Below are 18,314 nucleotides of genomic sequence, written 5' to 3' on the forward strand. Positions count from 1 at the left end.
TTCGTAAGTATGCACAGGTGTGGGACAGCATACAGCATGCATTGTAAGCGTGACAGGTAAAATAACGTAGGCAATTCATTTCAAAGCAGCAGGGAGCCTGGCGGCAGTAATGCCTGAGGGTCTAGACGCCACGTTAAATACGACATCTCAGACACTGCATGGGGTCAAGTCTGCTTCCAACTCCCCAAAGAGGAAGAACAGACCCTCTGTGATATTAAAGGTCCTCAACGAATGAGTGTAAGATTAAAGTGAACGCTTTATTCACTTTTGCCATCATCGCCTGCAGATTGAAGGCACGCAAAACCGTCAGTCAGGCATATGATTTTCTTCCAAGAGCTGGTGGAAAATTTTCAGGGGAAGCTTGGTATGTTTAAGGAATTGTTCTAAAATTAGGGCCCCCCCATTTGCTTCCCCTCTAACTCGCGGGGCGCACCACCTTGGCTGTAACCCAAAGCTCCAAACCTGCTTCGCTTTCTTTAAATAACCAATCGGGTCCTGCTCCTGTCTGCGATCGAGGGATAGTGTGTATCTGTGTATCACTGGCTGCACCTCAGTAAACATTGTATCGAAATCATGTGGTCGAAGAAGGAGTACATATACAGCTGCTGCTGATTGAATTGTCCCATTTCCGTGAGGGCCCACAATGTTGTTTCCCATAAAAATTAAATATGACTCAAGAAGCCACGCTTGCAAACACTTTCCACCTTGCGTGCACTTGAGTAAAACACTGGTGGAGCGTGGCTACTGGCTACTGGGTGTCTGGTATACACTGGTCGCCTCTCTTTCCACTGCCTGCATTCCACCTTCATCCTCCCATAAAGCTGTAACATTTTCTCCCCTGGCCCACTGCTTTGACATACAGCTTCATCTTTGCCTCATTAAACCCTTTAAATGTATATTTGCAGGTTGTATTTTTCCTCATAACAATCTACATTCACGTAGAAGTGACAAGGAGTAAGAGGGTGATCTAATACCCTGTGGGAAGCTTCAGTGATACAAGTATCTCTTTGACATTATCTATTGCAAACATATGAGAAGTGTCCCACCGAGGTGAAAGGCTCCTCGATAGACTTTTTGCACGACTTGTGATCTGTGAAACTATGAATCGGATTATAAACCATACCCTGCCTGCCTGAGAACAGTGCAGCCATTGAAACTGGAGAGGGCAGCAAAAATGAGCCAAGTTCTCAGCCTGAGTTCTCAGACTGTCTGCCGGCCTCTGGAAAGCAGCCTTGCACCTTAATCTGTTAAACAACTCAACTCTAAATGCCAGTTTGGCTATGTGTGGCAAGATTATGCAAATTGCAGATGAGTTATTAGGTTGATACTGCCTGTGAATACCCACAAAACATGGCAGGAGTTAGATAAACGGAGGCGGTATGAGTGGGAGTGATAAGAAGGTGGGACTCAGAAAGGGTCAGAAGCAGTAGGGTAAGGCAGTAACAGTGAAGAGGCATTCCTTGCAGAGCACACTATGGGCACAATTTTCTTGCTTAATCCTCATTTCACACATTCTCTGGAAATCTACGTCTACAATGGGATTTTTGTATCATCTCACTCATGATTCCAGGCTAAGTTTGTCCCGGAGAAAGGAAAGAATAGGCTAGAATGGGGTTTATTCTCAAACAGACAACTCATAATGTGGCTAAGTATTTAGTCGTATAGCCTCCATGTGCCTGGATGCACTCACAAATGGGATGTTGGCTCCTCCCCTGTGAGATCTCAGATCAGGGCTTCTGGGCATCAGGGTGTCTGCTGGACTTAGTCTGTGGTGGTATGCCCACCTAATTCTATGAGTAGGGAGAATAGTGCAAATACAAAACAGCAAGTATCGTGCGGTATATACAGTATATGCGCAACACTTGCTGTATATCCTAAGTCTCAATCTGCGTCGCGCATGGTGTGTTCAAGGACTGCCGAACAAAGTAAATGCAGCGCCCGAAGAAGACACATTACACGTGAAACCATAAGTTTACTTACACGTGCAAAATTGGGGGCTCGGCAAACAAATGACAGGCTCATGCAGCTCGGGAAACACACTGAAGAGTCACAGCACCACGTAAGCACACAATATAAATGATCGTGAAAAACACTTTCAATGCGCAACGCCATCGTCAAGCTTGTTTATTTGTTCATCTAACGCACACAGAACAATGAACAACTCCATGCTGTCGCCTTTCTTCTGCACTGTGCTATCAGTTGTGGCTGTTCACATGAGGCGTTCGAACGCATTACGTAAATCTCAATATTCAGCGCTAATGTAGTCAAGACATTTTTAATTCTATTCACGTACCCCCTGCAGCAATCTGCATACCCCACTTTGGGAACCTAGGATATATATATTCATTAATTTAAATATATAAATTCATTTTGATGTTATATTTCTATATTTTATGCATACATGTATATTTTATTTTTAAATGATGTATTTTTGCAAAACACTTGTTGCTGTTTTGTATTTGCACTATCCAGAGCCAATGCAATAATTTTGCTTTGATGCGCACACTGAAGTGTTAATGTGAATGACAAAGCACAGTATCTAACCAATTATTTTGTTTAAAGTTCTTGCGCTCAAAAGTGCTCAAAGGATTTGTTTTTAGTGCACAAAAAACACATTACATTACCCACATTACAAAAAAAAATCATCGTTGAACGCTACAATTGTCTTGAAGCATACAAATTATTTATGAACAAATTGGTCCGTAGGTGCTGCCCAAAATAATACATAAAAACTACTACTACAGCCTTTTAAAAACTACTACTAATGTCTTTTTAAAGTTCACCAAAACCTCAGAAGATACCAAAAAGTCATGGTCTAAACCCTTCCAACTGCACACTGTTATAGCTCATTTGCTGTATTTGCTATTCTTCACTTGCACTCCTTGAACTATGTGAGTTTGTGGAATGTGCAATGTACCAAAGTATTGGGGGAATGGTGCTGCAAAATATGAAAACTCCCAGTATGTGATTGAATGAACTCTTTCTGTCCTGCTCCATGTAGGTGTTGCAGTGTTGGTGTCTCCCGACCTCCCTCTGCAGCTGGGGATGGACAGCAGGCAGCAATTCTGCCTGCAGTCACTTCCCAGTATGGAGCTCCTCCCGCTGCAGTACACTGTTTGTGTGGCCAACAATGTGAAGGCTGCTCACCAGGAAGCAGTGCAGCAGCTCTCCCAGCTCAATAGGGAGATACCCAACATGAATGCTGTGTGGTGAGTGCTTTTGTCGGGCATGAGGAGTTCTTTAACATAAATTGATTGATAGGTATCACAAACTCAACTCAAAGAGTGAAGTTAGAGCTTACAGACCCAGTAGACTCTCAGGAGTCTATTCGACTTTCCATTTGTTCCGGTTTCAAATTAATTTTCCCGTTACACAGTACTAATACTTCAGATTTTGTCCATACCAACGAGTATACCAAGTTGAACTTTGGCCAGTGTAAAGCTTTTACATACTGTATACAGGTAGGGCTGCGACAAGGTGGATATTTTTTGGTAAATATCTAGAAACTAGATTAAGCTTTGTTCAATCCATCCATCCTTCCATTTTTCGTTCATACATCCATTTTATTCCGCTTATCCGGGTCCGTGTCGCAGAAGGAGCAGTCTCAGTAAGGATGTCCCGACTTCCCAGTCTCCGGCCACCTCTTCCAGCTCCGCCAGGGGGGACATTGATGCTTTCCCAGGCCAGCTGTGAGACTTAATCCCTCCAGTGTGTCCCGGCTGGGCATGCCCGGAACACCTCACCAGGGAGACATCCAGTAGGCATCCAAACTAGATGCCGAGCCACCTCAATTGGCTCTTCTCAATTTGAAGGAGCAGCGGCTGCACTCTGAGCCCACTACTCTACTCTCTTCTCGGATGACCGAGATCCTCACCCTTTCTCTTAGGGTGAGTCCAGCCACCCTACAGAGGAAAATCATTTCAGCGGCTTGTATTGGCAATCTCCTATTGTCAGTCAAAGCACATGACCATAGGTGAGGGTGAGAACACAGAGTGACTAGTAAATTGAGAGCGTTACCTTCTGGCTAAGCGCTCTGTTAACCACGATGGTCCGGTAAAGCGACCACATTATTGTAGATTCTGTGTCCACCATCCACAAGAAGCTTGAAGGCAGCCCTAACCTCCGGTGTCCACCATCGGTTTTGGGGTTCACCACCACGACTGGCATTGACCACCTTGCAACCATCGGCTGCCTCTGCAATGGAGGCACGCCATACGCCCTATTCGGTCTCAATATGCTCGTCCCTCCCTCCCCTCTCTGCCGGAGGTGAGAGTTGAAGACATGACGAGCATTTTGGAAATATTCATGATTAAAAAAAAAGTGCACTTGTAATTTTTTAAAAAACAATTTATTTGCTGAGTTATGGGATTTTTTTTTTAATCAATCCCGTGTTGATTTTGGCCAGGAAGTAGAAGTTCAACCTGCACTGGTTGCCAGTCGATCGTGTAAGCTTTAAGGATGTCCGATATTGGCTTTTTTGCCAATATCCGATATGCCGATATTGTCCAACTCTCACTTTCCCATACCGATATCAGCCAATACCGATATGTGTAACACATATCTCCTGTCGTGTTATCATTGTTATCATTTATGTTGTTATAGCATTTACACAGTAATTCCAGGCCAAAATGATCCTACATACATTTTTTATCTTGTCCTGAAGCTTTGATCCAAGAGTGTGAAAGGCTTAAAGTTGGACTCTGACTCATATGAGTTGAGGTGGTCCAACACTCAGTAAAAATCCGATACAAAATTGAAGTGGAAGAAGTAATCTACCTAACAAGCATGTATATGAATGCAAATACACCTGATATCATATGAAAAGCAACATTTTCACGGATGTCCCCACAGACTCTCCTAATGGAGCGCGCACACAGTGTCAAATCTTACCGTCGCTTACTTCCAGGAATTGTAACATTCCTACTAGTGAGGATAAGCGGTATAGAAATGGATGGATGGAAGGAGTAAGCTAGCTTGCTACTATGTATATGCATAGCCTTATATACAGCATTATGTGTTTTAGCGGCTTTCATTATAGGGAAAAATCCTGTTGCTGATATTGACAGGTATTACATTTTTCTGCCAATATCAGACTGATAATATCGGCCCACCCTATTAAATATATACAGTACTGCCCCGAGCTCAGGCCACCATCACATATGCTTTAATATGTTAATGACCTCCACCAAGGCTCAATTGTTAACAAAACTGAAAGTCAAATTTTCAGGCTACTTCCTAGTTCATGGAGAATGAGGAACAGACAGGGATTCCATTATGCTTCTGGGGGGTGGACTGTTGCTTTGATGCCATAGCGGCTCAAACTTTAATAATTATGGGTGTCACAAGATCTCGCAAGATCAAAACGTAAGGAGATTTCTCATTTGGAGAAAAGCTGCCTTGCCAGAACAGGGCAACCAGAAGCTAATCAGACTGTGAATACTGATAATACAGTGGCAGTGTGCAAGGCCTTATTGTTAACGCATACTGTAGACCTTGCAGTCCAACTCAGCGTCAGCATCAGCGAGTGTCGTGTGGCTGCTTTTTCCACCGGAGTTGAAACACGCATGTGTATCCAAAGTGTGGCACAGGGGCCATCTGTGTGAACGCGGCTCATTGCAAAAACCCAGCAAAAGTGGAAACATCGAGCAAAAAGTCATAATTTAACTGGAAAAAGCTTAACTGTTAACACTAATAACTAATAAAAACACAAAGATTTGTCTTTAAATAACGTTGTTTTTTATTATATATATAATTTTTAAAATGATAAATATCAAAGGACAGCTGGACAGCCCTGAGGTAAATAGACAAAGACCAGCAGGTAAGACAAAAACGATCAGCTGGCATTGTTCAACTACAAGTTGCAACTATTAATGCTGACACCCCCATTTGAAAAGGCATCCATGGAATTCCAAAACTCTCTGTGTAAGCAATAGGGGTGTCACGAGACATTCAGTTCATGAGATATAGGAGATTGGGTCTATGAGAATGTTTAGAAAACTTTTACCTTTTTGAGAAAAGTACAATGAAAAAAATATGTTAAAATATATGACAATATATTGCAGTCAACTAATATAATTTCTGCCACGTTACACTCTTGTGCACTCTGTGCGTATGCTACCGGCCCCTCCTCCACCCACCGAGACAAAGAGACTGTGCAACAAAAAAGGGCTCACTTCGTTCATGTCGTTGTTCTACGCAACAAACGCAGCAAGGTGCTGAAACCAGTGCACAGAGTGAATCCTCTTCCTGCCTGTTTGGAGGCAAGAGACAAGGAAAACAGACACGCATGCGCATGGAAATGTATTGAGGCCAGCAAAATTATCGAGTTCATTTTCATTTTATTGTGTGATTCATTTACTTATTATTCTCGCGAGGTCTTGTGACACCCCTAGTAAGAAATATTTCAAATTATATTTTAGAATAGTAAAATACCATGCAAGTGCAAAACAGAATACAGATACTTTGATATCACAGTACTGCTTTTGGCCCTTTTTTTATCATCGTTACCCTTTTCCTCAACGGTTTATCCTCAATGGTACCCTTGCCAAGAGGGTATAGACATAAAAAAGCTTAAGGAAATGGCGAGGGAGAAAAGAGAGATCATCTGTTGTCAAAATTCTTTGTTGTGTGTCGTTTTTGCTTGGTTTCTTTATTGAACTCTTCATCCATGTTCTTTTCGAAACTGAAAGTCCACGTGTCCAGGGTTCACTCTTATCTGTGACACCATTTACGGAAAATCCCTCTGTGTCCCTCAGGCTGCCGTTCTGGAAGCTACTCAGCAATGTGGATTCGGGACAGAAGGTGGAGAGGGAATTGAGGACCTTCTCTAATCGTCTTAGAAGACACCAGTTAGGGGAGGGAATTATCAGCCTTAATGAACATTCCACCAACCTCCTCTCTGAAATGGTACGTGTGCTTCAGTGCTGTATTGTGCTCCTAATGTAGAGTCTGTTATCATGCATCTGCATCATGTCAAGTCACATCTCTCTATTATGACGGCGGACGAAGCCACAATAGTGTCCCCACAGAGTCTGACGCTCTTTAATAACTTTATTCTGACCCTGAACACATCAAGAGCTGTGCAATTCCAACACCATATGTGTATCTCCTACTCACGAACACGTCTCTAGTCCACTCGTCCCGGGAACGACACTTCCTCATTGTCGCTAGACGACTGCGAGATGCATTCGCGGACACTTTGAAAATCATAACAACCTCTTCATTGTGCGTGTATGTGTGGTCTAAATGAACAGAAAGACAAAGAAAACCAGCAAATGGATATTCTTATCTCTCACTAACGTGACACGTACTGCGGAAGTACAATTTGCTGCATTTAAGTATGCACGGAAATCGCTGAAAATACATCTACACTCAAAACGTGAATTCAACTTAAGTTACTGTATGTGGTGTCTTTGAACGCAACCCTTATGGCGCATGATAACGCGACTGGAGAGTGATTCTGCTACTATTAAAGAGACACGTGTGGTATCTTTTAGCTTGATTTAAACTTTCACTTCATTTGGCGCTCTTAAAACACACAAATATATATAATCGTGTGCTGTCATTTATTCTCTAAAATACAGCAAAAATTGGCATGTTTCACACATGGTGGCAAATGGTGATTAATTACGATTAATTAATTTGAAAACTGATTAATTTAATTAAGACTTTTAATCATTTGACAGCCCTACTAAAAAGTCATATGTGACATCGCTATTAAACATTCATAAGGCAGCTTTCCACAGTCATCCGAGAGGGAGACTAAGTTGTTATTTCTCACAAAACATGATTTTCTGAGATATTTTTTTTGAGAGCTTAATTTAATGCAAACCAAAGGTCAGGTCATTCGATCGCGACTGGACTATTCAGTTTGTCTTAGAAGACTTTGCCTCTCATCCGAGCAGGCTTCATCAGCTCAACTATGTGGGAAAAACACTAGTCTGACTAGATAGGACAGCTACCTAGTCAGATCATTGAATCAATCACAACTACACAGTTCAGGTTGTCTTGGAAAACATTTTGCCTCTCAAAAGTCTTTCAGGCTGTCACGGTGCGGTTGGGTGCCGGTCTGGGAACTCCCAATGCAGAGGCTGGAGGCAGGTAGGTGAGCACTGAATTTATTCTGTCCCAGAACTCACAACGAAAAGCGATGGTGACAAAACAGATACACCATGAAAAAATGAAACACAAATAATGCCGGTTGGAGGCAGAGTCTGCTGAGCGCTAGCAAGAGACTGGGAACAATACGAGGCTGAGAGACACACACGGCTGGAACGTGGTGTAGCGAAGGAATAATCCGGCGTTCTCCAGCTGTCCGTAGTCAGTTTAAGTAGTGGCGTCGGCACTCAATTACAGGTGCGTTCAGCAGCTCCGCCTCCAGCCCGGAACTAAGGATCTGGACAGAAAACACAGAAAAGGCACGGGAGACGAGGGCAACGAGAGAGAGCCCTGTGAAACGTGACAGTATTTCCCCCCCTTAACAAAGGGCGCCACCTGGCGGCCTACCTGGCTTCTCCGGGAAGCGACTGTAAAACTCTGATAGTAATTGGGGATCCAGAATGAGGGCACGAGAGATCCACGAGCGGTCCTCGGGGCCGTAACCCTCCCAGTCGACCAAGTACTGAAAACCCCTGCCCCTTCTTCTCACATCCAGAATGGCCTTGACCGTGAATGCGGGATGGCCGTCGATGAGCCTGGGAGGAGGAGGAGGCACCTCCGGAGGGCTTAGGTTGCTGACACTGACTGGTTTGATGAGGGACACATGGAAAGTAGGATGAATTCTGAGGGAGTCCGGGAGCCTCAGCATGACGGCCGAGGGACTGATGACCCGTTCCACAGGGTAAGGACCGATGTACTTGGGTTGTAGTTTCTTGGAGTCCGTGTGCAGGGGTAGATCGCGAGTAGATAGCCACACCCTCTGTCCCGTCTTGTACTCAGGGGCCACCGACCGATGTTGATTGGCCAAACGCTGGTTACGCTCGGCCGTACGTGCCAGTGCTGTCCGGGTATTCCGCCAGGCTAGGCGGGCGCGGCGCAGGTTGGCTGACACGGAAGGGACCGCCGACTCCGCCTCCAGTGAAGGGAAAGCTGGAGGTTGGTACCCGTAGGCCCCGTGGAAAGGTGAGAGGCCTGTGGCTGAGCTGACCAGGGTGTTGCGCGCATACTCAATCCACGGCAGATTGAAGGACCATGAGGCTGGCTGCTGGTGGCAGACGCAGCGGATGGCGGATTCCAAATCTTGGTTAGCTCTTTCTGACTGGCCGTTAGTTTGTGGGTGGTAGCCGGAGGACAAGCTCGCTGACGCACCCAAGGCCCTGCAGAAGGCCTTCCAAACTGCCGAAGAGAATTGTGGTCCCCTGTCCGAGACCACGTCGCAGGGAATACCGTGAAGCCGGAAGACGTCTTTGACCAAAAGTTGAGCTGTCTCCAGTGCCGAGGGGAGCTTGGGGAGGGCAACAAAATGGGCCATTTTGGAAAAACGATCCACGATGGTAAGAATGACCGTGTTGCCATTGGATGGTGGGAGACCAGTCACAAAGTCCAGTGCCACATGGGACCACGGTCGGGAGGGGATGGGCAGGGGGCGCAGCAGCCCCGCTGGGGCTTGATGGGACGGCTTATTCCGGGCACAACTCGCACAGGCGGCCACAAACTCCTTGACGTCCGAGCGGAGGGAAGGCCACCAGAACCGCTGAGACAGGAGGAAGATAGTGCGTGATACTCCCGGGTGGCACGCCAGCTTGGATTCGTGAGCCCAACGTAGAACCTCCGGGCGCAGCTCTGCGACCACAAACAGGCGACCAGCGGGGCAGTCCCCCGGAGGAGAGGAGTCCTTGGTTGCCTCCGCCACTCGCTTCTCCACGTCCCACTGTAGGCCTCCCAGGATGCGGGACTGAGGAAGGATGGTCTCTAGTTGAGGTAAGTCCACAGGTGGGGAATGCATCCTGGAGAGTGCGTCCGGCTTGCCGTTCTGGGATCCAGGGCGGAACGTTAGCGTGAAGTCAAACCTGGCCAAATACAGTGCCCAGCGCGCCTGCCTGGGATTAAGTCTCCGGGCAGATCGGAGGTAGGCCAAGTTCTTATGATCTGTGTGTACAACAAAAGGGACCTCCGAGCCCTCCAGCCAGTGCCTCCACTCCTGCAGCGCCAAGACGACCGCCAACAGCTCCCTGTTGCCAATATCGTAATTACGTTCTGCTTGGGTCAGGCGGCGTGAGAAGAAGGCGCAGGGGTGCAGCTCGTGATCGATGGTGGAGCGCTGGGAGAGGACGGCCCCGACGCCGGTATCGGAAGCGTCGACCTCGACAACAAAAGGAGAGTGAGGGTTAGGGTGAGCAAGAACCGGAGCAGAGGTGAAACAGGACTTAAGCTTCTCAAAGGCGGAGTTAGCGTCTGGGGTCCACATAAACTGAACTTTAGTAGATGTGAGCCTGGTCAAAGGTTCTGCAACCCGACTGAAATTCCGAATGAAACGACGGTAAAAATTTGCGAAGCCCAGAAACCTTTGAAGGTGCTTACGTGATGTAGGAGTGGGCCAGTCAACCACTGCCTGGATTTTGGCAGGATCGGGTCGGAGTTGCCCCTTCTCCACAATGAACCCCAGAAAAGAAACTGATGAAGAGTGAAAAGTGCACTTCTCCGCCTTAACAAAAAGCTTGTTCTCGAGAAGTCTTTGGAGGACTAACCGAACCTGCTGAATGTGTTCTTCGAGAGAAGTGGAAAAAATTAAAATGTCATCTAAATACGCAAAAACAAAACGTCCAAGCATATCACGGAGGACATGGTTTATGAGACCCTGGAAAACTGCGGGAGCATTCGTGAGGCCAAAAGGCATAACTAAATATTCAAAATGACCCAATGGTGTGTTAAAGGCGGTCTTCCACTCATCCCCCTCGCGGATACGGACGAGGTGGTAAGCGTTGCGGAGGTCAAGCTTGGTGAAAAAATTTGCAGAATGCAGAGAGTTAAATGCGGAATCTAATAAAGGAAGTGGATATTTGTTCTTAACTGTGATATTATTAAGTGCGCGATAATCAATGCAGGGGCGGAGTGACTTGTCCTTCTTTTCAACGAAAAAAAACCCAGCGGCAAGTGGTGAGGAGGAGGGGCGGATAAGACCGGAGGCAAGTGAGGAGGAGATGTAATCTTCAAGTGCCTCTCTCTCAGGTTTAGAAACATTGTACAGGCGTGAGGAAGGGAGAACCGCACCCGGGTGGAGATTAATACAGCAATCATAAGGGCGGTGGGGGGGGAGTGATGTGGCTTTATCCTTACTGAAAACCTCTCTGAGATCATGATACATGTTAGGAACCAAGGTGAGGTCGATACTTTCCTGCGAGGTGGCGCGAGCGGCCGCGGACCGAGGCCACACCCCCTTGCAACAGTGCGTGTGGCAAAACACGCTCCAACCAACAATGGCAGGTCTGGCCCAATCTATGTGCGGATTGTGTCTGCCTAACCATGTAAGCCCCAGCACCACGGGAGCAGAGCGCGAGGGGATGACAAAAAATGTCATAATTTCACGGTGATTACCAGCCAGACGGAGAGAGAGGGGGCGTGTCTTGTGAGTGACATTCGCCAGGTGACGCCCATCCAGGGAACGAACCACTTTAGCTGTTGCTAGCGGAACTACAGGTATAGCGGAATTAGCAACGAAAAGTTCATCAATAAAACAATCGTCCGAGCCCGAGTCGATAAAAGCATTGATATCGACATTGATATCAGACCATGCGAGTGTACCTGGCAGCTGCAATCGGGTGGCCGCTGGAGCAGCAGGAGGCGGCTGCGTAGTCCGTGAGTCCATCGGCGAACTAGGATGAAACGAGGGGGAGGTCTGGAAGCGTTGGTGGCCAGGTCGAATGGGGCAGAGGGAGATGGTGTGGTCCGCTTGTCCGCAGTAGATGCAGAGGTGAAGCCGCATGCGCCGCCTCCTCTCTGCTGGGGTGAGACGGTGCCCACCGAGCTGCATGGGCTCCTCCGGCGCCAGCAACGGCGTGGTTCCCGTGGTGGATGGCGGCCGGTTGTAGAGAGGGCGCTCTTCAAAAAGGCTCCGGTCGTAACCTGGTGCTGCTCGACGGGACAGGCGGTCCTGCTCCCGGTGGTCCAAACGCTTCTCTATTCGCACGGCCAGAGCGATCAGTTCGTCGAGATTCCCCGGAGTCTCCAGAGGGATCATGTGGTCCCTTATCCGCTCAGCGAGTCCGTCAGCGAACACATCCAAGAGCGCGGAGGGGTTCCAGTCGCTCTCCGCCGCGAGCGCACGGAACTCGATTGCGTAATCCGCTACGCTGCGGCGACCCTGGCGCAGCCTCAGGAGGGTCCGGGCCGCCTCGCGGCCCGGTTGATTCCGCTGGAATATCTGCTCCAGGGATTTGGCAAACGCGGAGAAGGAAGAACAGATGGCCGATCGCCGGCTCCATTCTGCCGTCGCCCAGGCCGCCGCCTTGCCGGTGAGATGCGACGTGGCGAAGGCTACGCGAGCGCGCTCCGAGTGGAAAGCGGCCGCTTGCAGCTCGAAATGCAACTCGCATTGGGTCAGGAAGGTGCGCACGTCACCAGAGTCCCCGGAGAATCGCTCTGGCCTGGAAAGCTGGGGGCACACGACCGTCGAGCTGGACTCGGGGGCAGGAAGGGGCGCAGGATCCGGAGCGGCGTCAGCGGCTTGTGGTGGAGTGAGAGCCGGGTGACCCTGGAGGGCGGACAGCACAGCGTTGAGCTGCGACTCAAGTGCGGCCATACGAGCGTCTTGTCGCTCGGCCAACCCCTGCACACTGGCTCCAAGTGCACCGAACTGCTCCTCTTGCTTAGTGAGGCGCATCGCTTGGAGACGAAGTGATTTCTTAAGGGGGTCCGTGTCACCAGGTTCCATATTCTGGCCGGATTATTCTGTCACGGTGCGGTTGGGTGCCGGTCTGGGAACTCCCAATGCAGAGGCTGGAGGCAGGTAGGTGAGCACTGAATTTATTCTGTCCCAGAACTCACAACGAAAAGCGATGGTGACAAAACAGATACACCATGAAAAAATGAAACACAAATAATGCCGGTTGGAGGCAGAGTCTGCTGAGCGCTAGCAAGAGACTGGGAACAATACGAGGCTGAGAGACACACACGGCTGGAACGTGGTGTAGCGAAGGAATAATCCGGCGTTCTCCAGCTGTCCGTAGTCAGTTTAAGTAGTGGCGTCGGCACTCAATTACAGGTGCGTTCAGCAGCTCCGCCTCCAGCCCGGAACTAAGGATCTGGACAGAAAACACAGAAAAGGCACGGGAGACGAGGGCAACGAGAGAGAGCCCTGTGAAACGTGACACAGGCTTCATCAGTTTGTGCTGAAAGACCAGGCAGGGCAGCTCTAGTCTGAGGGGATGGATGCAGGATCCAACGTATTTCTCCTCTAAGGTAGGGTTCTTGTTTGGGGCGTACCTACCTGAACCATCTGGTTGTGCTCTGAGAAAACAATGACCTGGATGAATGAGGATTTTCACAGACTTACCTGGTACATGGCAGGTACATGGTGCAGAATCCAAAGTAGTTCTCCTCTGAGGTAGGGTTCTTCACCTCAGAGCATCCCCTGAGACTAGAGCTGACCTATCTACTCTCACAAACTGATGATGTCTGAGGGGCAAAACATCTTCCAAGACAACCTGAATCACCAAGTTATGATTGATTCAGTGCTCTGAGAAAACAATGACCTGGATGAATGAGGATATTCACAGACTTACCTGGTAACTGAGTGTTTCTTATTAGAGGCACTTTTGTGTGTTTCCATTTGTGAAGTCCTACTCACATTTGGGTTTATTTGTTTGTAATGCTCTTGACTCCTATCCTAAATTTTCTTAACACGCCTCACATCATAGGATAGTTGTTAGAGCCATCAGATAATCAGGTTTTAACATTGCTTGGAAAAGGGTTTAAAATTACCAGATTGTCTGTGTATGCGTTGACCCTTTTCAATTTTCATTGATAAATAAACTGTGTCAATCAAAACTCTGCATGGTTATCTTTTGCAGGTGAACAAAACGTGTTCTTTCACTGGGTGTTTCGTGGCACTGCTTAAAAGCAAGATCAGCAGGACCTCCGTTAAATGTATCAAAGTCAATAATGAGTGATAGTTGTTGGAAAACAAATACTCTGTTGGTGAGAGAAAACAATCAGAGACTCCTAACTAGGACTGCAACAGGAACCTGGCATGGGAAATAACAAAGTAACAGTGAGATCCTGACACCATCTCAGTGCACTGCAGGGGGCCTGACAAGAGAAAAACAAGTGAAAGACATAGTATGTGGACGAACGCCGTCAACTTCAGAACATCTGACCTAATGTACACACTCCACACTCCACATGCACGCCATCTTGGCGTGTGAGCCCATTACCAGTCCGGGAGGTGTGAAAGTATGAAAGTATGGAGATGGAATGAGAGCAACACATTAGAGTCGGTGAGAAAAGTTCCTCGGCCCACAAAAAATGTTTTCTGGTACATTAAAGATATAAAACACCAGATTTGTTCCCTTCCATAGCTGCTATTAGCATGAGCCAGCATGCAACACTGATGGTGGAAACTTAGAGATCTTAAAATGTGTGACTCTACTGCAATGTGACAGGCAACAATGATCCTTCTATTTTCCTCCTGTTTTATTAGTATTCCCAAATTATCAGTCACCAGTCAGTCTTTTTCCATTGCAGTTTTATGCATAAAACACATTATATTCCTGTCGGCATGTAAAAATGTGGGTTATTTAATCAGTTTGCCTCATTTAAAAAGTGTGTTTCTGTTGCTGAAATTCAGTACACCCAAAACATGAAACAAAAGCGTGTGAGAAAATGTGACTTGGATAAAGAACATCCCTGGACATTACATAATATCTTCTAATCTCACCTTTCTTAACATTCTTATATCACACAGTTAGGTAATCTAGAAGAATCAGTGGTTAACCTTGCATAGACATTCCTAAAGATTAAATGGTTTTGACAGAGGTCGTGTGACTCGGCTGCAGGCTTGCAATGCACACGGAGAGACATGAAAACATGGAACTGAACAGTAGTTTGTGGTTAGTGGTATTATTGCACAATGTTGGAAGTCTTTTTTATGATTAAATTGTTTATGAAATATTGGCCAAGCACTGCATGGGCTCAGTTGACAGCCTCCACCTGGCTATTACACATGGTCACTTCCACTCTTCTGGGAAGACGTTTTCTCCCAGCTTTTGGAGTGGTTTGGGGGAATGTTTCTTAATCTAGCCACAATAACATTTGTGAGGTCAGATGTGAATGATGTTTGGCCAGAGAGAGGACATGGTTGACAATGGTGCCGTGGTTGATGGGATTTCTCATGTTCCTCCGCACCAACCGCTCTTAACTCATCCAATCCCAGACATTTTTCAGTCCCGGCCGTTTTAGACGACTTTGACTGATCTTTCAAGGCACACAGAATATTGTGTTCTATGGCTATATAACCACGGAACCTACTTAAAGAAAGATTAGACGCTCATCTTTCACCAGAACGAAAGATTTGTTTCTACCTTTTTCCATTCTGTAGTTATCAGCAGTAGAACATAGGTACGTTTCAGGAAAATATCAGTTCCCGACTAAAAAAGGGACAAAAACAGCTTTTTGTGAAAACATACATTTCAAGCATAACTTTCACTTTGACACAAATATTTTTTTGCTTTTGTGACAGCTCAAATATCTCAACAATTACACCAACATCAACAACAAAGGGGCTGTTTTTACATCAAAGTATTTCCTTTACAAACATAACACCATGAACTGTTTTCACATTTGGAACTGAACTATGTGTGTATGCATGCGTGCGCGCGTGTGTGTGCGTTAAAATTTGCCGACAATGCATAACCTTCTGCACGCTACACTCCTCCACACTTCCTCCTTCCTGTCATGTGTGATTTTTCCATTCGCTTGTTCCCTGCCGAGCTCTTATCAAATGCACCTCTGCCACCTTGTGGCTATTTTTATGGCTTAAAAGTGCTCTGAAATGTTAATGCATTAGTGGAGAGTTGCATCATCACCTCTTTTTACCTCTCGTGCCAAAAAACGTAAAAGACGTATAAATACGTTGGTGGCATCGGGCGTACGGGATTCTAAAAACGTATAAATACGCCTTTGGTGTTGAATGAGTTAATATTGCTTTGTGCACCGGACCACAGTCATATTGGACGAGGACCTTCCCCAAACTGATTCAAAGAAGTTGGAATCATATCCAACATCATATCTAACATCTGAATAATTTCAGAGGATGCATTTCTATGTCCTAAACGTGTTTTTCCCGCTATAGGACCATGACTACCTCAACAGTAGGAAGAGGGGGACGTCCAAGAGACTTACCAGGGACCTCCCACTTGTCAAGCTTCTTAACATTTCCATCACTCTGTCCCCTTTCCTGAGCGTGGACACCACGCAGTTCCATACATCCCTCATGGATGGCACTGAGGCCTTCTGGCTTAGTCTTCCCTCAGCCCCTCACGGTCAGCTGGTGAGTTGGCAGATGTTCCAATTTTAACTGTGTACCCACATTTTTATGGGGACTCATGACTTATTCTCCACAGCGTAGATAATACGGTAACATTTTACAATAAGGTACACAAAAGGTACACAAAATTACAGTAGTTAATGAGGAACGAACCTACCTAACCCTAACCCTAACCACTAACCATTAGTTCCTCATTAGTTCTTCATTAGTTCCTCAGTAACTACTTTAAATTTATGTGCCTTAGTTCCTCAGTAACTACTCTACTCATTAGTTCCTCATTAGTCCTTCATTAGTTCCTCAGTAACTCATCTAAATGTATGTGTCTTAGTCATTAGTTGCTCAATAGTTCTTCATTAGTTCCTTAGTCACTACTGTATTTTTCTGTACATTATTGTAAAGTGTGACCGATAATGCCAACCGACAGTATGTTTTCCATACCACAGGTCCCTTTGATGACTCAGTGGCAAGGGAAGTTCTGTGTAATGCTGAACGTCACAAACCCAGGAGCGGTGAGCTGGTTCCTGGACAGAGTGGGGTCCCTGCAAGCACGTTTGGGAATGGAGTACATCCTGCTGGAAGGGGGTGAGAGAAATTTGTTTGAGGAGCAAGCCCAGCGGCCACCTGAGGCTCTGGGTGGGGACACGTACATCAGCCTGCTGGCCGACTTGGCCTCCAGGATCGGAGACTCCACCATCATGTCAGCAGGGACAAGGTACCTCATCCTTGGTTTTTATAACTCCCGTATGAGGTTTCTGCTTATTATGTACCTGTTTGCTTGTCAGGTCCAGTCATAAGCCAGTATTTCTGAGGATGACACCCCTTCAGTCTGACTGGGGCTTAACGGGCCTGAAGGGCATCATTCCCTCCCTGCTGCACCACACTCTGCTGGGATACAACTTCCTCATTCCTGATGCAGTAGGTAATACCGCATCTTATGGGTCACCTTTCTCACGTGTGTAAGAAAATTGTCACAATGCACAGAGAGAATGAAGGGAAGGCAGGGAAAATTATAAATGCTTATAAAATACATACACTCGGGACGAATGACAGAAAACCAGGGGATGAATGACAAAACCAAGTGAAACAATTTCAAGGGTTAGTTGGGATGTCTTGACATGAAGTTGTGTAACATCCCGATCAGCAGTGTAGTGCATCAACAGTGACTTGCCCCCCACTTTGTCCGGTGAGCCGCGTTCTGGTCGTTTTTTCCGACTAGTCGGCGGGGTCACTTCAGAAAAGCGTTTTGCTTCTCCATACAATGTGCGTTTTCCACGAAAAAGTCACACGCCACAATCGATCTGCATTATTTTCTCTCTCTTCGTATCACAGCACGCTTGCGCCTGCACAGCGTTTACGTGCGCGAATGACGACCACTGCGACGCAAAAGATAAAGTCAGCGCTATAGTGGTGTTGTCACAAAAGAAAATATGTAAAAAATGGTGCACACTTGCAATTATCTGGCCAGCAACAGCAAAAATGTGTCGGTATCGTCCTGTATATTCCATCATTTTCCTGTCACGGACATGGCTATTAGACGTTAAACGTTGTCTCCTTGTCATATTGGTTTTAAAGTGGGAATGAAACAGCTTTATGTGTGCGATTACATTCCTACACACCCAGGGAAGAGGAATAAACATGTTTTGAAGATGTCTGCTGCTCCAGCACCCCAGGTAAGAACTGGCTATACTAGCTAATTAGACGCCACCTACCACCATCGGTATAACAAGCTATCAAGAATCAGCTAGTAATGTTGTGTGCAGCAAATCACCAAATGTCATAATACCAGTAAAGCTGCTACATAACATAGCATTACATGATTACTTTGTTTGTTATT

At 46.5% G+C, this 18,314-nt stretch overlaps 1 protein-coding gene across 2 annotated transcripts in view; it reads left to right on the forward strand.

Moving 5' to 3' along the window:
- The window catches only part of si:ch211-236l14.4 (SITS-binding protein), a 44,181-nt gene that overhangs the window by 15,701 nt on the left and 10,166 nt on the right, over positions 1–18,314 (forward strand). The window contains exons 3-7 of one of the 2 annotated variants that reach the window (XM_054777389.1): positions 3,002–3,209; positions 6,756–6,906; positions 16,286–16,483; positions 16,924–17,192; positions 17,263–17,399. In XM_054777389.1, coding sequence (XP_054633364.1) covers positions 3,002–3,209; positions 6,756–6,906; positions 16,286–16,483; positions 16,924–17,192; positions 17,263–17,399 — 963 coding nt within the window. The remainder of the gene's footprint in view (positions 1–3,001; positions 3,210–6,755; positions 6,907–16,285; positions 16,484–16,923; positions 17,193–17,262; positions 17,400–18,314) is intronic. The other variant, XM_054777390.1, reaches the window with a different exon arrangement.

This window comes from Dunckerocampus dactyliophorus, chromosome 5 (genome assembly GCF_027744805.1).
Source record: "Dunckerocampus dactyliophorus isolate RoL2022-P2 chromosome 5, RoL_Ddac_1.1, whole genome shotgun sequence".
NCBI lineage: Eukaryota > Metazoa > Chordata > Actinopteri > Syngnathiformes > Syngnathidae > Dunckerocampus > Dunckerocampus dactyliophorus.